The sequence below is a fragment of the Phoenix dactylifera genome, unplaced genomic scaffold, assembly GCF_009389715.1.
Source record: "Phoenix dactylifera cultivar Barhee BC4 unplaced genomic scaffold, palm_55x_up_171113_PBpolish2nd_filt_p 000253F, whole genome shotgun sequence".
In the NCBI taxonomy this organism is placed as follows: Eukaryota; Viridiplantae; Streptophyta; class Magnoliopsida; order Arecales; family Arecaceae; genus Phoenix; species Phoenix dactylifera.
Window position 1 is genome coordinate 454,710 of NW_024067746.1, and position 20,518 is coordinate 475,227.

Consider the following 20,518-nt stretch of genomic DNA (forward strand, 5'->3'; position numbering starts at 1 on the left):
GGAGGGGGGAGGCGGCGGCGGCTCTCAGTCTCAGCGAGGGAGGGGAAGGGAAGGGAAGGGAAGGGAAAGCCCAAAGGTTAGGGTTTTTGTTAAATTTTTTTAATATATTATAATTTATAACAGGATTTTATAGTCGGGCCGGGCCGAACCGGGCTATTTTTAACGTTTCCAGGCCCGGCCCGATTTTTTTGGTCGGGCCGCTTTTCCTGCCCAGGCCCGACCAATGGGCCCTTTTTCAATGCCCAAGCCCGAAAAATTTCGGGCCGGGCCGGACGGGCTGGGCGGGCCAGAAGGCCCGTGATCACCTCTATTCTGGATGTAGCCCAAGTGACCACGTATGCTCACATAAGTGTGACCCACTCAAGATGGGCCTAAGTGAGTGATTATTGGGCCTTTCACTTATATGAATGCTTAAAGTTATTGGGCTAATTGTGACGATCCCATTCGTTGGATCTTGGGAGTTATCTTTGATGGGGAGAAACCCCACTAGTATTTATAGGGACTTGGTCCTCCTCCCAGACTGATCGATCATTTTCTCTTCTATCGGAATGGGATATCTCTTCTGTCCATACCGAGAGAAAGATCAAGTCTCAGGGCACGGAAACCAATACCCAATACAATGGAATCATCTTCGATGGGTAACTGTTCTCTTTCCTGAATATTTTGGTAGGGATTTGGCAAATCTATTTCATACGAATTTTACTTACATTGGTATCAGAGCGGGTTCCTCGGCCTCCTTTGTGAACAGTGAAATCACGATTTCCAAATTGCGATTTCACTGATCACTTGAACAGTGAGAATCGGAACAGTGGAAATCGTGATTTCACTATTCACCCTTCTTCCTCCCTCCTTTCCGCAGTTTTTCGTTTGGAAAAAAAAACAGACAAGCGCTGTCAGCGGCCGAGATCGCATTGCGCGCACATTGCCCGCATGCGCAACGCGACCACGGCTGGCACCGGCTAGTCGGCTACCCTTCATGGCAGCCTAGATGTTTTTTTTTTTGTTCCCATTTAGGCTGTTCGTGAAGCAGTTCAGGTCGGCGGAGGAAGTTTGTTAGGCGCCGGCAGCAACAAGCCCTGGCCGCTTGTTGTTCCTGCACGGTGATCAGCGGCGGAGGGAGGCCGTTGTGGTGTGGGCGCCGGCGATCTCGGTCAGATTGTGGATCATTTCGACGATTTCCATCGCGTTTGAGATATTATTTTTCAAATGGGTTCTAACTGCTTCGTTGAGAGGAGATAAGTTGGCATCTCCTCTGCAATGGACGTGTAAAGCCCATTCAATAGGCCCATTAAATAGTAAAGTTACAGCCTATTCAATGGCCCAGTTAAAATACTAAAAGGGCTATTATGTAGTTTTTAGGGTCGGCCAGGAACCTGATTAAATTGTGAATTTTGCTGGTTATTGGATGATGTTCTTGTATTATGAGTTTTATGTAATATTCATGGGGCCTGTTTATAACAGTGGCTTCCAAGTTGTAATCATTCATCTTTTGGTTTGTATAATTGGACTTTTTGGACATTATTATTCTTTTATTTATGATGATGATGTTGTTATGTTTAGGTACCTGGTCAAGCCCTATAGCCCTAATCTAATCAATTTAGATTCATATCTCTAATTATGCTATATACATGTTTTATACATGTTGTTGCCTTGTATGCCCATATAGCATGATTAAATTTATGATTGATTGATGGAATGCATAATATATATCTTTGCGTAACATATATGTGATGGTGGGGGGGGGGGGGCAAAATGGATCGTCCTGCTCAGAGCAAGTGATCATCCCATCCCGGCCAGGTAGGACCACAACTCTACTCAAAACTAGCCGAATCTCAGACTCTGCCAAAAGCTTAGTTGACCTCGGTCGGATCTCTCCGCTACTACGACCTATCGTAACCTCTTCCAACGCCTGTAATGATGTCCTGAGCCCGAGCTTGGAACGCCCTGCTGAGTCAGTTGCGCGCCAAAGAGCTCCTTTGACCGCAGGACTATTCGCCGACAAGCCCCAACCCGAGCTCGGGGCACCTTTTAGATTCACTGATACACCCCGATCCGAGCTCGGGGCATCCTTAATATTCGACGATACGCCCCGACCGAGTTTGGGGCGCCTCATCTAATAACGCGCCCCGATCCTTGAACTCGGAGTGCCCTACTGAGCAAACCTCGGAATCAAGGAAGCGAGGCCGACCTCAGCACTCGCCAAGCCAACCTCGCCGAATATATGACGCGACCTCTCATCGAGCTTGGCCTCACCCTTGCCTGCCTATGTGGCTGTACATTACAACGTTTCCGCGCCATGCTTCACTTGCTGGCCAACAACAGTCAAGGACAACGCCGTGCTACTCCAGCCATATCCTGCTACAACTGTCAATGCCTTACCGTTCACAAGAGCGAACTGCACCGTGCGCCTCAAGCAAGCTCTAGCTATGCACCATCTGGCTTAAAGCTATCCCCTCTCATGATGAGAACAGGCCATACCTCCGCCACCTAGGCACCTCTACAGGGACTATAAATAGCTCCATCAGGTAATGCCTAAGAGACTTTTGATCCATCTGAGATCCACTCTAACTTGAGTGTCGGAAGGATCTCACCGAAACCACCGGTAAGGCTATGTGCAGCTACACCGTCACGTGGAAGGTGGCTCACCCTCTTCCTCGACATTCCGGCAGCTCCCTCGACTCCTCCGACGTGTTACCCTCGGGCCAAATTTGAACAACAACAATATGGGTGGTGTCAACTTGTATTTTCGACTGTCTGAGTGCAAGCCAAAGCGGTCTCAAGCAGAAGAATCTGACAAGTTCACCACATATGTATTCGTGTTCACACTATCTTGCACCTGAGTTCTAGCATGTATAGTCTGCTCCCAAAGGAGGGCTGAACATGATATTAGACCCAGGATGGAGTAGGATGGGAGTCTTCTGTGACCTATTTTGTAGAGATCTGGACTGCCCAAAGGTGTCAGACTTTATAGAAATTGGAAACTTTAGAACTCCTAGTCTTGCAAATAGTTGCTAACTGTCAGGATGGGTGAACCTAGGGCAGCTATAGATCTACTCCCAAAAGAGGAAATATGGTGTTGCAATTGGTTAGGATCTCCAAAATATGTCATTAAATTTTTGCATACTATATTTTGGTTTCCCAAGCATTTTTAGTTTCATGAACACATAGTGACTTGGGATATTTGTGTGAATGTCTTGTGATGTGTTTTCTTTACTTATTTCTGTTTATTTTCAGTAATGAATGCTTCCCTATTGTTACCCATGAATAATTCTCAACCAATTCTTAATGGTTCCAACTATACGGAGTGGAAGAAAAGAATGCTTATTTTGTTGGGGTGCATAGATCTTGATCTAGCGTTGAGAGCTGATATGCCACCTGCTCTTACAGAAGGGGCAACACTAGAAGAAAAAGCTTTTTATGATAAGTGGGAGCGCTCAAATCAACTAAGTTTGTTGCTGATGTCGGTAGGAACATTAGGGGATCGATCCTTGAATGTCAGACAACCCACGAATTTATGGAGGCAGTAGATCAACAGTTTGCTTCCTCCAACAAGGCACTGGCTAGCACCCTAATGGCAAATCTCTCCTCCATGAGGTACTCCGGTTCGGGCTCCATTCGAGAGCGTATAATGGAGATGCGGGATATAGCTTCACAGCTGAATGCGATCAAGATCACTATCTCAGATTCTTTTCTGCTGCAGTTTATTCTGAACACCCTGCCGCATGAATTCGGACCCTTCAAGGTCTCCTATAACACACATAAGGATATGTGGTCCGTAAATGAACTACCGACCATGTGTGTTCAGGAGGAGGGTAGGTTGAAGCAAGAGGGATCTCTTAGCATTAATATGATCTCTCATAAAGGACAAAAATGAACCAGAGGAGAGAGTAGCAGGTTTGCTAGATGTGACTCGGGAAAGAAGAAAGCTAAACAGGTGTCAGCTGCAAAGGGAAATCAAGCTGGCATTCAGGAATGCAGATGCTTCTTCTGCAGGAAGAAAGGACATGTGAAAAAGGATTGCCCTCGTTATGCCACGTGGCTTCAGAAAAGAGGTAATTCTTTTGTTTCAGTGATCCTTGAAATACATTTAGTATCTGTTTCATTCAATACTTGGTGGATTGACACTAGTGCCACTGTTCATGTGGCAAATTCCATGCAGGGATATCTGAACAGCAGGTTGCCAAGAGTGTATGAGCGCAGCGTGATTACTAGGAATGGCGTGCAAAGTTCATTCAGTTGGCACTTTTAGGTTGATTCTAGATTTTGGTTTTGTACTTGATCTAGAAAACACTCTTTATATTCATATTTTTTCTAGAAATTTAATTTCTGTATCTAAACTTGATATGTTGTGATTTTCTTTTAGCTTTATCAATTCCCAGCTTCAATTATGTTATAAATCCCAATGTGTTGGTTTAGGTATTCTGATTGATGGGTTGTATCAGATTCATCTTAATACTACCCAAAATCAATCTTTAGTAACCTTGCATAAAAATAAAGATAACAGTAGTCAGTTATCTCTCTTATGGCGTAGGAGATTAGGGCATATCTCCAAAGAGAGAATTCAAAGGGTAATAAGAGAAGGATTACTGGACATTACCTTCTCTGTGGAGTCTGCGTGGACTGTACAAAGGAAAAGCAGACCAAGACTTCCTCTGAGAATGCCATAAGAAGTGATGAAACACTTGACTTGATTCATATGGATATTTGTGGACCATTCCTGCATTATATTTCAGGCCAAAAATATTTCATTACCTTTACTAATGACTATTCTCAATTTGGTTATATCTACTTGCTAAAGAAAAAATCTGAAGCACTTGATGCTTTTAAAGTCTTCAAAGCCGAGGTAGAAAACCAACTTGGTAAGAGAATTAAAGTAGTAAGATCAGATCGAGATGGTGAGTATTTTGGTAGACAGACGGCTATAGGCCAAGCTCTTGGCCCTTTCGCAAAGTTTTTTGTACAGTGTGGCATAGTTCCTCAGTACACCACTCCTGGCATACCTAGCCAAAATGGTATAGCTGAAAGGAGGAATCACACATTAATTGATATGGTCAGAAGTATGATGAGTTACTCTAACCTACCACTTTGCTTGCCTTAAAAACAGCCATGCATATCTTGAATCGGGTTCCTTCGAAAGCTGTTCCAAAGACACCCTATGGGTTATGGATAGGAAGAAAATCGAGTTTGAGATATTTTCACACGTGGGGTTGTAATGCTGAGGCTAGGGTGTATAACCCATATATCAAGAAGTTGGACAATAGAACCATATCAGGTTTCTTTATCAGTTATCCAAAAAGGTCCAAATGGTATAGGTTTTACTATCCATCATCCCATATCAAGATCATAGAAACAAGAACTGCGAAGTTCTTAGAGAATGACTCAATTAGTGGGAGTGCACAACCTCGACACATAAAGTTCGAGGAACTGGCAAGGCAAAACTCTTCCTCACAAGGGACTTCTGGATCTGTTCCATATGGGTTTATACCATTTTCAATGTTGCAACCCATAATTCAGGAACCTCAAAATGTGGAGGTGGAACAGGAGCCACTCAATCAAGTTACTGGACCCACTGCTATCCCACAGCAAGCACCTGTAGGAGAACAGCTGAAATTATCGACCATACCGAATGATTATATTGTCTACCTACATGAAAATGGCCTATGTGTTGATGATCCCCTTAGTTTTTCCAAAGCTATGAATAGTAATAAATCTGAAGAGTGGTTCAATGCCATAAAAGATGTGCTTGAATCTATGGCTCAAAACTAAGTCTGGTACCTTGTTGTATTACCTAAAGGTTCAAAGCCTGTTGGTTGTCGATGGATTTTTAAGACCAAACAAGATTCCAAAGGTAACATAGAAAGATACAAGGCCCGATTGGTAGCCAAAGGATTCATGCAGAAAGAAGGTATTGACTTCACTGAGACTTTCTCTCCAGTCTTGAGAAAGGACTCCTTCAGAATTATCATGGCTTTGGTAGCTCACTTTGACCTTGAGCTACATTAAATGGATGTCAAAACTGCTTTTTTAAATGGAGATTTGTGTGAAGAGATTTATATGACTCAACCTGAAGGATTCATACAAGATGGGCAGGAGCACTTAGTATGCAGACTTAAGAAGTTAATATATGGACTAAAACAATCCTTCCGACAATGGTACCTCAAATTCAATGAGGTGATTTTGACTTACAGTTTTAAGAAAAATGTTGTTGATCAATGTATATACTAAAAGTTCAGTGGGAGCAAAGTTATATTTTTAGTCCTATATGTTGACGACATTCTGCTTGCTGGTAATGATCTTGGCCTGCTACATGATACAAAAGCCTTTCTAGCTCAGAATTTTGAAATGAAAGATATGGGTGAAGCTTCCTATGTCCTTGGCATAGAAATTTGAGAGACAGATCGAAGAGTATTTTAGGTCTGTCTCAAAGACCTTACATCTATAAAATTCTGAAAAAGTTTAATTTTCATAAAGGCAGATCCAATACTGCTTCGGTACATAAAGAAGATATACTCAGTAAATCCCAATGCCCGAAAAATCAGTTGGAATGAGATGAGATGGTAGATATACCTTATGCGTCTACAATTGGTAGCCTTATGTATGCGCAAATGTGCACACGTCCTGATATAGCTTTTGTCGTTGGATTGCTTGGTAGATTTCCAAGTGACCCAGGCAAAGCTTATTGGGATGCTGCCAAAAAGGTATTCAGGTATCTACAAGAGACTACAGGTTTCATGCTAACATATAGGAGGTCAGATAAGCTGGAGATTATTGGGTTCACTGACTCTGATTTTGCCATACTAGGAAGTCAACATCTGTATATGTCTTCCTACTAGCAGGTCAAGTGGTTTCATGGAAGAGCCAGAAGCAGTCCATTACTGCTCCTTCCACAATGGCTGCAGAGTATATTGCTTGTTTTGAGGCCACATCACAGGCGATTTAGCTGAGGAACTTCATCACAGATCTTAAGATTGTGGATTCTATTTTTCATCCACTCAGACTCTTCTATGATAATTCAGCAGCAGTAGCTTTTTCCAATAACAACAAGTTCTCAAGTGGGTCTAGGCATCTAGACACCAAGTATCTTGTTGTAAAGAAAAAGATTGCCAGTCGTCAAATTACAGTTGAGCACATTAGTACAGACCGCATGCTTGCAGATCCAATGACTAAGGGGCTAGCACCTGGCATCTATATAGATCATGTAAAATCAATGGGACTCGTTGATTCTATAGATGTGTAAAACTATGCAGTATATACATTGGGGTCTATGTAGATCATGTACAGTTATGCATTTTTGCTTTGACTAGCTATAAAGTTGTTTCTAATCCATTGGGATTATACATTAGGACCAATGATAGACATAAAGATACGTCTGTCATGAGAGTGAATTAAATATGACCACTTCACTCATTAAGTATCCCAAATAAAGTTACTTGATTTTGCTTTGATGGCACTTGTGGTTACGGAAGGAAGTGTGTGGCTCTTTAAAAGGATAGCATAGGACCGCCTGACCCTTACCATTGAACTTTTTCATTCAAGTTAAAGGACCTAGAGCATGGTGAAAGGACCATAAAGTTGTTTTATTAAAAAAAAAAATTCCGGCATTTAAAGTTTTTCCTCTGATTATTCAATCACTTGACCACATATAGATAAATTTAAATATATATATATATATATATATATATATATATATATATATATATATATATATATATATATATATATATATATATATATATATATATATGTATTCTTTTGAAACCTTGTGGTCAACATAGTCCAAGTAGGAGATTGTAAGCTTATGGGCTTCTGCATATGGCCCAAGTGACCACATAACTGCTCACATAAGTGTAACCCACTCAAGATGGGCCTAAGTGAGTGATTATTGGGCATTTTACTTATATGAATGCTTAAGGTTATTGGGCTAATTGTGGCAATCCCATCCATTGGATCTTGGGAGTTATTTTTGATGGGGAGAAACTCTACTAGTATTTATAGGGTCTTGGTCCCCCTCCCAGACTGATCGATCATTTTCTCTTCTATCCGAGTGGGATATCCCTTCTGTCCATACCGAGAGAAAGATCAAGTCTCAGGGAGCAGAAACCAATATCCAATACAATGAGATCATCTTCTATAGGTAACTGTTCTCTTTCCTGAATATTTTGGTAGAGATTTGGCAAATCTATTTCATACAAATTTTACTTACAACCAAAGGAAAAATGTCAGAATTGAGATGCATTCACTATATTTCTGTTTACAAATACTTTTCACTGACCAACATTAAATAGCAGGACTGCATAAGGAGACCAGCATGGTTGTGGGGGATTATTGTTCTCTCTTGAAGACATTATCAGATTTTTCTTTCTATTGCAGTCATTCCACCAATTTCAAAAACTGCCCCCTATAATCTCATTAGTAAATCTTGTCTTGCTCTTCTCCACTCCTTGCAGCTTTCATATTCAACTGGTTATCAACCACAAAAAACCAAGCAAACTTACAAACTGACCTTTGACCAGCCACTTTTCTCTCTAGCCACATCCCATTACCAGACTTCATTTAGGCAGCAGAGGATAAGATTAGTTGGTAAGTTTACTGTGCAGGCATCCTTCCATCTGCCATAACGACTTGGGTTAGATGGATCTCTTGAGGGAGGAGATGATATTTGATGCCAAGACTTTCAAAGATCTTCTTCAGCTCAAATACAAGTTCTGACCGCCGATTATTCTTTTCAGGGAAGTTCTGATGGTTCATTGTGTGGAGCACAGTTAGAGCCATTTTCATTTTGTTGACATTTTCAATCTCTTTCACTAGAACTGAGTGCTTTGGGTGCCAATACTTTGGCTTGCTCTCCAGGTACCTGCACCAACATGGCAATACACAAGTTCATGAGCTAGATTCCCCAGAGAAAAATAGTTATAGGCTTATTTCTCTTTGAGGTACTTTGTCACAGGTTCCTCATTTTTTGATAATTCTAAAGAGATGAAGCATGTTGCCAACAATTATCAACACCATGGTATACTGTCTTAGTACCGGGCTCCATACCGGTGTCAACCTGTTACTGTATCAATATGTCCAATATGGAGGCCAGTTCGGCGTACCAAATGTCAATACGCCCTCAGTATTATGCATTGGTACTAAACTGGTACAGTAAGGTACATTCTATACTATTCGGTTCGGTATAGTATGGCGTGCCTTGGTTAGCACAGATGATTGGCACCTCACCCCTAAAGGCTTGCCCTTCAAGAGGTCTAGGGTTCAAATTTTGGATATTGCTATGTGTGTGTGTGTGTGTGTGTGTGAGAGAGAGAGAGAGAGGAGAAAGGAAGCATGTTGTGGGTTTGGAGTTTGAACTGCAACAGCCTTCTATTATCTACAGTAAAATCTTGGATGTTGTAGGCTTGCTCTGTGAGGCTTAGACTTTACATCCGTTAACTTTTGTCAATGTGCTGTAAGAAGGCTATGAAATGCTAATTCATCAAGTGCAGAGAAAAAGTTAACTGAAGTCACATATCATACAAAGCAAGCATGTTGTATGAAAGTCATAACTTGCAGATCAGAGGTAAAGGGCTAGTTATGCTTACGCTTGTATTGATTTCCTTAGAGCAGTAACAGTTTCGACTGGGGTAGAAACATCGATCGAAAACTCAATCATATCACCCATGTCAGGACTTCTATAGAAGTTGCTGATGGGCTTTGACAACAGTACTGCATTAGGGTAGTAGATCTTCTCGTTATCATACCGAAGGAAGACTGTAGTCAATATGTTCATTTCTTCAACAATCATCTGCACAACATCCAGCTACTCACATAGGCTTCATGATACATATCAAGAATACAATTTAATATATAAAGAAAATACCAAGGTATCTTTACATATAACACTGGGCACTTCACTAATAAGCAACAGACCTCGACAAAGAACCATCGCTATGCATGATCAATTAATGGGCCATATATTCAAAGGTGGAAAATATATAGCTACAGACCTACAGTACATTTTATAGGCGATATTTAACTGACTAAATATAAGCAAATAGATCTTCACCGCATCTATGTTTAAGTGCCAAGATGATAATGAATGATCATTGCCTACCCCTCTTTTCTCAAAAAGAAAAAAAAATGATGATCATCACAAATTTGCAATTCCAACTAAACCGAGCATGAGAGAGAGAGAGAGAGAGAGAGAGAGAGAGAGAGAGAGAGAGAGAGAGAGAGAGAGAGAGATCAGAGAAAATGCAGGCAAAGCAACTATGATGCCCAAAATACATAGAAGATTTATCATACTCAGTGGAGCATCATTTAGAATATCCAAGCATGTTAGTCTAATCTATTAATTTGAAAAGGACAGGAAGCTTTGATATTGAAACATACTAAAAGCTTCAAATTGAAGCAACTTGTAAAATTAAGAATGACTTTGCAAAATGAGCATTATGTTTTCATCTTTTTTGGTAGAAGGCAATTGCCTATCAATGCTAGCATCAAAAACCAAACAACCAAGCATCAGTTGTTTGTAATTCATAAAGGTAAACAAGTTTTGGGAAAGAGATGCTCTTATTGCTTGTAGAGCATTCAAACCACATGATGTCTCAGTAGGGGCTAACCTGAACACCATCAATCACACAGCGATCACCCACATCGAAAGGGTGCATGACAAAGACGAAGATGATGGACTCAAAGATGATCTTAACCATGTTCTTAAACATGAAGCCTGCCACCAGCAACTGCGAAGTGACTACCAGAAGGAGTTTTGTGGTGGCCACCCCCATCACAAGAAGTGAAATCATAAGAATGATCACACTCACAACTGCACTCGCCAGCTTGTGCAGCTGCTGCACTGCAGTCTTTGTGTCATTCAGGGAATGAGCCAATGACTTCCGCTCTCGATATGCTCTCACCTGCAATGGAAATTGATAATATTAGGAGTTAAAAGCATAAAATTAGCCGGATAATATTTTTTTCTAGTTGTAAAGGAGCAAAGTTTGAAAACTCTAGTAGTAAGTGCACATCATAATGACTTAGGATTGGCTTATTTTAAGGGGGCAAATATTTCTGTCAAAATCAGTGTACTTTGCAGTATCATGGCTAAAATATGATTACTCGCAAAGTATAAGATGATTTTCAGACTGTGCTCATGTGCCTTCAGGTTTCTCTGAATTACTCTCTAAATGTGCTAAAATATTTTTCGGCATAGCAGTAAACATGCCAACATCTGATCAAACAATGATCAGATGGTAGATTTCCTGGGTGGTAGATTTCCAAGTTTCTATAATTTTTCTTTAAACAATGATATATAGCAATGGGAAAGCCTTTTGAAAGTGAAACAAGATTAGTGGTTTTCTAGTAGCGGTTAGGGGTGAAGGACCACTTCCCTGGGTAGTAGGCCTCTCTATTGGTAAATTTTTTAAGAAAAGTAGGCCTCTCTAGGTTTTCTGTCTAGCCTGCCCAACCCAACTAAAAAGCCTAGCTAAAAAAGTAAGCCCGATTTAAAAATCGGTTCAAGCTTGAGAAAATTTATAAAATGACCTAATCCAAAATTAATTATACATACAGACATATATATATATATATATATATATATATATATATATATATATATATATATATATATATATATATATATATATATATATATATAAAGCAATTATATTTTTTACTACAAAATTTTATTGCACTTAGCCTGAAATGGTGGGGAAAGAGGAAATCGGACTTGGTGAGTTGGCCTGGGACACACACACACAAAAAGAGTGGATAGAAGGTAGAAGTAGAGCTGATCACGGGCTAGGTTTTCTGTCTAGCCTGCCCAACCCAACTAAAAAGCCTAGCTAAAAAAGTAAGCCCAATTTAAAAATCGGTTCAAGCTTGAGAAAATTTATAAAATGACCTAATCCAAATTAATTATACATACAGACATATATATATATATATATATATATATATATATATATATATATATATACATACATACATATATATATATATATATATATATATATATATACATACATACATATATATATATATATATATATATATATATATATATATATATATATATATATATACATACATACATATATATATATATATATATATATATATATATATATACATATCTATATATATATATACATACATATATATATATATACATACATATATATATATATATACATACATATATATATATATACATACATATATATATATATACATACATACATATATATATATACATACATACATATATATATATACATACATACATATATATATATATATATATATACATACATACATATATATATACATACATACATATATATATATATACATATATATATATATATATATATATATATATATATATATATATATATATATATACATACATATATATATATATACATACATATATATATATATACACATATATATATATATATACATACATATATATATATATATAAAGCAATTATATTTTTTACTACAAAATTTTATTGCACTTAGCCTGAAATGGTGGGGAAAGAGGAAATCGGACTTGGTGAGTTGGCCTGGGATTGGCTTTTCTAGATTTGGCGGGCTTGACAAATATATCCGCCCGATATTCGGGCCGGGCCAAGCTTAGGCATAAGCATTGGACCTTACTTTTACTGTGGAGCCCGGCCTAGAAGATGGAGACCGAGTAAAAGGGAGAAGCCGGAGGTAATGAGGGTAGAGGAAGAAGACAACTAAGAAGGGAAGAGAGAGAGCGAGAGATAATCAGTGCTCTCTTGTCAATTGAGCCCTGTATTTGAGGATAATTAGAAATAAACCAAAGTGGCTAACCGATTTACTTGGTAAACTGGTAATCAAAGATTACAGTTGATCTCTGTTTGGACATGTAAGCATCTTTTTATTGTTTTATTACTCTATAGCAGGCTAAAGATCTGTGGGTGGAGAATTAGAGATCAAATTTTGGATGGCCGAGTCATGTTCCATAAGGATTGTCTTAAGGATTGTTTATTATTTATATTATATATTTTTTTATTTATTTATTTTTGATCTAATTTCCTAGGAACTGTCAGACCTTGTGAGTACACTAAGAGTGAAGTGGGCATTTTTCTTACAGTTAATAGGCATCTGTGTGCAGTGGAGCAGCAACAAATACAATTGTTAAGATAGAATAAACAGCTACTTCGCCTTATACTAGATATATACTTAGCTTGTCTTTATTCAAATTATGTTGCCAAACAATATTTTTCTGCTGTGCACACATATAATGGAATATTAAAGTACCAACTTAACAAGTGTATCATGTGAAAGCTTAATCTTACCACCCAATTGCGGAATGCAGACTTCTTAATCTTTCCTGTCTCAAGGGCTCCTTCGAAGAGTGGAAATATTGTGTGCACCTCCTCCCTGGTCAGGAACCTCTTCAAATCCTCCTCCTCAATATACCTGCAATCATTCATTAATCCATGTCCCATAGTGTTTGCAAGAGGGGCGAGAAGTTGGGTGTTATTGAAGGTGTGGCTGAATTAAGAATCTCTCAGTTCCTTTATTCAAATCAAATATTTCTCAATTCCCAGACCAAGGTTGTAGTTATTATTTGTTAAATTTATCGATTAATCTATTTTCTCCAGGTCATCATAGAGCATAGCTTGTTATTGAGGAAACTATGGAAACTGAAGCAGGCATGCTATCCAAATGCTTTCAGATATCATAAGGTTTGCGTTCTTCATCTACTTTTTCCTTGTCACTTTGTCTAATTCCACTTCCTTCTGCATCTCTACGATAGGGGTGTAATCAATCCAGATGAGCAAGTAGCTAGAGGCTCGAGCTTGACTCGAGATCGATCTAGACTTGATATCCAAACCCGAACTCGACTCGATAAAAAAAAAAAAAAAAACAATACTCAAAATTGATTCGACTCGACTCAAAAACCAACTGAGCCATATTCGAGCTCGAATTCGAGCTATCGTCATAATTAAAAAAAATGATTAATACTAAATATAACATAAAATTATATTTTAAAATATTAAATTAATATATATATATAATATAAAATATAAATAAAAATATTATATATATATATATATATATATATATATTCATCTAGGCTTACATGTCTTTAAGTTGAATATTTTGCTACTCAAGCTCGACTCAAGTTTAGTACTAGTTGAGTTGAGTTCGGATAGGGCTCATTTGCACTTCTACTCTAAAACATGAATAAAGCATTTTTGGTCCACGAGGTGAGCGAACATCTTTCCGAATCTGAGTTAGACATGTTTCTAATAATGAAGTCGCATAAATTGTCACACCATGTGCCACTAGAACATACGGTGGGTTTATATAGAGCAAGGTTAGCAGATTCACTAAGTGCAATCTTTGTGAGATGATATGATCTCAACGGTTATTTGATAAAATTAGCCCTTGCAGCATCACGCCCCACTCGAGCAAGCTTTGTGTCATCGGATATTTTATAAAATTAGCTCTTGCAACATCACGTCCCACTCGATAAGGCCATCAAAGTCTTAAATAATTAAGCATCAGTGAAAAGATGAGAGTGATAAAATTAGAATTTCAACAAAGGAGGCCAATAAAAAACAGGGCTGGAGACGTAACCCATATCTCATCAATCCGAAGGGTGCGGAAAAAGAGAAATGGGCAGCAAAGTGTGAAAAGGACGGGCACTTATGACCGCCAATCTGCACCAGATAACCTACTTTCAAAGCTAAAGCAAACAAGCTTTTCTAAAGACAAGTTTTAGGTCAGATCCATCGTAAAAGGAGGGCGACTCGGCTAGGATGGATACAAGAGGGTCCCAAAATGGCGAATGGACCTATTTGAGCTATAAGTAAAAATAAAAAAGTTCTTTTTGACCAAGCATGTTTATGAGGAGGCTAATGAAACCGCGGATTGAGTGGTCTCTTACGTGGCTAGTTATTCAGACGGTACTCTATGGACGCAGGATGGAGAGCTGCTCAAAACTCTTCGTGATATTTTATTTTTAGACTTTATTAAGTATATCTGTACTTATGTACTGTAAGGTGCCCATCTATAAATAAATATATATAAAAAAAAAAAGAAAGAAAGAAGAAAAAAAAAGAAGACAAGTTTTAGAAAACAGCCTACTGCACCCTCATTTTTCAGTGAACAACCCTCATTAAAACATGGAAAGGCTCTGGCGGCATTATAAAGGGTAATTTTGACCCAAAAAAAAATCACGTTCTCTCTCCTTTTGCTAAAGAGCCAAAAGTTTACTGGAGAATAATTATGAACTAGCATGTACCCTGCAGGATATAACAGGCAGGATACCAGAGTCCCAAAGCTTATGAAATAGAATATAACCCGCACAAAAGTACAATATTACCTTACCTTTCTAAAATATTTTTTAAATAAAGATAATTTAATAAATTATACTTCCAAAATTTAATAATATTTTTTATATATTAATTAATGAACTTTAATAATGATAGAGTAAACTCTTTAGTTGATAATACCAATATTATTAAATCGGTATCCAAACGAAAAATTCTGCACAAAAACCTTCATGCAGAATTCTTGTAATTGATACCAACATCATTAATACTAGTCTTTCATGATGCCTAAATTATGACTTTTCTTTTTTTAACTATTTTTAAAATAAAATATAATAATATAATATATTAAAATAAATAGAAAGTTTTAATAGTCAAATTTTTTCTACATGTTAAGCAATGAATTTTGATGATGGCCAAATAAATTGGTGTTAATAATACCAACTTCTATATAGTGAATAGAAAAATTTGCGTGCGAATGTTTTAGTTGTCTAATTTTCTACTACGGGATGAACGGGGTGCATATCCTTTGGCAGGTTTATGCAAGTGCATGGGTGTGCTCTGTCTAAAACTAAAAGAAAGATAGGATGAAGAGTTGATAGTGCGGTTCTTAGTGTTTTAATCTTTAAGAGCTTTTACTACTGTAAGGAGGAGGTAGCATGTAGCTGTTAGCATGATTCTATGCTAATAGTTACAAATAAACGGGAGTAAAATAAAGCAACTAAAGTTAAAAAAAAAATAATGATCGATATAATGATAAATATAAAAATAAAGATAGATGATAGTTGGCTGAGTTTTTTTTTGGTTATATCTCATTATTTATATATAAAATTAAATATTTTTTTATTATATTTTGTTTCAGAGCAGCTACTTATACAATTAATTTTGATGTTAGGATTTTGGTGCAAACGATTTATTATATTCAAGCCGTTTGGTTGGCCATGAATGAGAAGAGAGGGACATGCTGCTCTGGTTTACATTATTACCATGTCGCCAAGTCATTGTCTTACCAGAAAAAAACTTTCTGAAAACCATTTGATAATCGATACGTCCAAATAAGACCCATTTATCACTTTTTTATATCAACCCAGACCCAGACTCACTCTACCAGGGTGAGAATATCACCGGGCACGGTCGCCCTCCAGTCCTGACTCCCATCGCATACGTGGCAGGCGACGGTTGACCACTCGCCGTGCGCCGTCGCACGGCATTATATTGGTACAGTATGATAATAGTCCGAGCCAACTATTAAATAGGTCAGCCAGAGGCACGCCCTCGGTTGAAAAAAGAGAGCTGCTTATAGTACTCAGGCTTATTATTTTTTAATTTTATTAAATATATATATATATACCAAAAATTTATAAATTATCTATTTTAGCAAAAAAATAATATCAAATAGGTCAAATCTAAATAAACAAATTTATATAAATTGATCCATCTATAATCTAAATCTATTTATGTCCAACCTAAATTTATTTAAAATCATTATTTATAAACCAAGTTAACGGATGGAATCATAAATTACCGTCTCTAAATAATCCTCAACAGCAGAGTTTCGTATCCATTTTGTGCCCTGTTAAAATTGGGGGGTTCCAAGGATAAAGTGAAGATGATATAGTACTAAAACTAGCAAGTATTATATTAGTTACGAGTTAGTATATTATATTAACTAGTATTATCATAAGGCGTAGTAGCTCGTAGCGTGCAACCAATCAAGAGCAGGTGGGGACGTACTTGTGGTGGGGCTTGGCGACGTTCTTGAAGATGCGCTCGGCCGAGACGCGGGCCTCCCGCTCGCTGGTGATCTCCGAGTCCGCGTCCGTCTCCCCGAAGCGGTCCACCGTCCGGTCCACCGTCCTCGAGAGCGTCGACAAGGAGAGCCCCGTCTTCATGATGTGACTCACCAGCCGCCTCACGCTGCGCCCGTTCGCCGCCGCCCGGCTCAGATCCCGGAGCTTCTTCATGTCTATCCTCCGCGACGACCCCCCCATCCTCGCCGGCATCGTCTTCGACCGCCCCATGATCATCCCAGCCACCGGCGATCGCCGCTTCAGCTTCTTCTTCCTCTTCTTCTCATTCTCCTCCTCTTTAGTGCGACTGGTGGTGTCAACATTATCTTCTTCAAGGGGTGGCCCGGAGAGGCTCTCGAGGATGTATTGGTGGAAGACGCTCTCCTTCATGCGGTCGAAGAAGGTGGCGACGTGGAAGGAGGAGGCGAGGACCTTGACGAGGAGGATCTTGAGGAGCCAGATGGTGGCGGCGACGAGGAAGGCGACGAGGGCGCGGGAGAAGCGGTAGAGGATGGGGGAGGTGTCCACCTTGGGGTCGAAGACGAGGTACCAGGAGAGGACGACGAGGGCCAGCCAGACGCAGCTGCGGACGCTCTTCCGAAGGCCGTACACGAAGTAGAGCACCTTCTCTTGGAGGAGGAAGTAGCGCTCGATGACGAACACCAGGGCCCACACCAGCCACCCGGAGACGAGGCGGCCGCACAGCACCACCAGGCCCATCAGGCACCACTTCCACTGTTTCAGACCCCAGAGCGTATGAAGCTTGAGGGAGGGGAGGGTGAGGCTGGAGACGAGGCAGGCGGTGATGGCGACGAAGGCGGACCACTCGAGCAGGGCCTGCCACCCGAACCACCACCGGCCGCTCTTCGGGAGAAATTTGTCGGAGATGGGCTGCTCCTCCTCTTCCTCCTCCTCGTCTTCTTCTTGATCGTCGGAGTCGGAGTCCGTGTCGTCGGATCTTTTGGGGATCTCGGACAGGGGCTGGTGCTCGGGCTTCAGAAGGGGAGGGTAGTTGAGTTCCACGAAGCGGGATTTGGGCTTCGAGACCGCGAGGCGGTTGAGGGTTGGCCGGGAGGGCTTCGACGGAGGGACCGCGGCGGCGGTGGCGGAGTTCGGATTCGAATTATGGTTTGGGGTTGGTTTCTCGCCGGAGAAGGGTTGGGGATCGGCGAGATCCGGGGACTGCATGATGAGGACTACTTGATCTTTCTCCAAGTTTTGCATTCCGAGTCTCTTCCGCGAGACAGAGGCAGGAGAACCGGAATCAAACAGTAGGCACTGACAGAGAGACGAATGCTGCAGCGAAATTGACAGAAATGCTAGCTCTGGCTTCTAGCCATCGAGAGGGCGGCTCAGTGGGACCGGAGAAAGAATACACCATGTGACAACGATACACGACCCGAACGTACCACCAAGACTTTGCCCTCATTCTTATGGAAGGTGACCAAGGAGCTGTTAGCAAGGTGAGGTATCCAGACCACTCCATTATATGAGGCTTGACCGGGCATTGAGGAGATTATTACTCATGTTATCCTCAGCTATCCCAGGGCAGTACATATTTGGGAGAGGTCGTCTGTTCCTCAACCACATACATTGCAGTCAGTGGAGGACCTATTGCATCATATACAAAATTCTATGAGGAGACCTAGCACTGTCGAGGAGGAGATCATGAGGGCATACCTAGCCTATCACATATAGTTGGACAAAAATGCGCACCTCTTTGAGGGCAGTGGGTCGGCTCCAAGGACGGTGGTGGATAGAGATTTTCGGAATTCTATAGAGATCACCACGGCAACCGCGTCGAGATCCTCTAAAATGGCCAAGGACATCTGGGGTACCCGTTTCGCTGTCACAGCATTCAGATTTGCCCTTTTTTTTTCTGAGTGCCCCGATCCTTTGGTAATCTCAAAGTTAATTTCAGTGGCGGTAGATCGGCGGATGGAGTTTATAGAGGAGTAGGATTTCTGATCAGAGCTTACCAGGGTAGGCTGATTGTGACGGGAGGCCGACGCACCTCTGGTTTGACCGCCATTGAGGTGGAGCTGCGGGCAACCTGAGAGGAGAGTATATGGTGCAGATGGGGTATACCTTGAGGGTAATTCCTCTACGGTGATTGACTAGATATCAGGAGTGGATAGATTTGGAGGTGGCCACCCGCTAATTCGGGAGACTTGCAGACTGATTAGGGAGATAGATTATTTTCATGCAGCACATGTGTATCGGAAGGCGAACAGAGCTGCCGATTGAGTTGCCTCCTTCATGACTCGGCATGCATTCTGGAGAAGTTATCTGGATTAGGGATCCTGATGTCCCTTATAATTTGTTTTATTTTCTTTCTATTGATGTACTTGGCTGTACTCACTTAAGAGTTATATGAAAAGCCACTTTTACCCAAGAAAAAATAAGACTTTGCCCTTCACAACCTGTTCACCGCATGGAAATTAGTGCAGTGTACATGATCTAGTGTAAAAAATTAATCCGTCCAACCGAGTTTGCTTTGATACTATTCGTAACAATCTACGATCTTATCCAAAAAAGATAGCTAAAAGATATTTTTTGAATTTCTTGGTCTTGTATAAGTACCCAAATTTTTTTCGACATATACGCCCTTACGAGTCTCACAATTGAACTTCAAAATTAATCCACGATGCATGCCAAGTCATTCATTGGTGTCTTCAAAGTAACCTTTAATTTGTATGAATCTCTTTTGAGTAGTCAAATAATAACATGTTACTGAATCTAATAGTGCGGTTTAGTTAATATAAAAATCACTATCCTATTGGCTTCGAATATAAAAATATGAATTTTTTGAATATGAATATAGATGCAGATTTTAATTATGTTTCCGGAGTCAGATTTGGATATTCGAATAGTTGGTTTTTCTGCATTTCGGATTTGCATCTTTTTGGGATTTAGATATACAATATGCCTTTTTAGGTTCAAATATCCAAATATTTAACATTAGTTTAAAAATTGTTTAAACTATACATACGAGCTTGTTTATTATCGACATGGATGGTTATATATTTTTATGATCGTTTTTTTTTTAATATATAAATTCTTCATGTAAGATAATTCCCATTATCTTACTCTTGAAAACTGCCAATGTGTTCCAATTATATAATGTAATATGATCATTTATCGTTTGTTAGATATATTATTCGTATCAAATTTTAGTCACGAATCCAATTTATACTCGGAGTAGTATGCAATTTATATCTATTTTGGTTTAAAATAAATATAAATACAATTTATAAAGTATGAATATAGATATGAATAAATTAATGCCCAATCTAAATTTGATCCATTTTTAACCTTACGTGCCATCAAGGATTTGAACTTTAAACCTCCCTAAATATCAAACCTTTAGGAATTAGGGGAGGGAGTTTTGTGCCGTGCAATTCTAAGGTAGCACTTTGCTCCAAGATAAAA

At 39.5% G+C, this 20,518-nt stretch overlaps 2 protein-coding genes across 2 annotated transcripts; one reads left to right on the top strand and one right to left on the bottom strand.

Moving 5' to 3' along the window:
- The first annotated feature begins 6,554 nt into the window (after window positions 1-6,554).
- Window positions 6,555-6,940, top strand: LOC120105289 (secreted RxLR effector protein 161-like). Its single transcript, XM_039117608.1, has 2 exons — window positions 6,555-6,706; window positions 6,802-6,940. Exons 1-2 carry the CDS (start codon window positions 6,555-6,557, stop codon window positions 6,938-6,940), a joined length of 291 nt encoding a protein of 96 aa, XP_038973536.1.
- Window positions 6,941-8,212: 1,272 nt separating this feature from the next.
- Window positions 8,213-19,503, bottom strand: LOC103708329 (mechanosensitive ion channel protein 10-like). The gene is made up of 5 exons (XM_008793209.4): window positions 17,031-19,503; window positions 13,311-13,434; window positions 10,599-10,892; window positions 9,579-9,781; window positions 8,213-8,854 (listed from the first exon to the last, which is right to left on the bottom strand). The coding sequence occupies exons 1-5, from the start codon at window positions 18,308-18,310 to the stop codon at window positions 8,587-8,589; spliced, it is 2,169 nt and encodes a 722-aa protein (XP_008791431.2). The 5' UTR covers window positions 18,311-19,503; the 3' UTR covers window positions 8,213-8,586.
- Between the last annotated feature and the right edge of the window lie 1,015 nt (window positions 19,504-20,518).

Coding starts and splice junctions, on each gene's coding strand:
- LOC120105289 (XM_039117608.1), top strand. CDS start 6,555: ATGGTAGATATACCTTATGCGTCTACAATTGGTAGCCTTATGTATGCG. Junction 6,707..6,801: donor GCTGCCAAAAAGGTATTCAG/GTATCTACAAGA, acceptor TTGCCATACTAG/GAAGTCAACATCTGTATATG.
- LOC103708329 (XM_008793209.4), bottom strand. CDS start 18,310: ATGCAAAACTTGGAGAAAGATCAAGTAGTCCTCATCATGCAGTCCCCG. Junction 10,893..13,310: donor CTGCATTCCGCAATTGGGTG/GTAAGATTAAGC, acceptor TTTCCATTGCAG/GTGAGAGCATATCGAGAGCG. Junction 9,782..10,598: donor GTGTGATTGATGGTGTTCAG/GTTAGCCCCTAC, acceptor GATGTTGTGCAG/ATGATTGTTGAAGAAATGAA.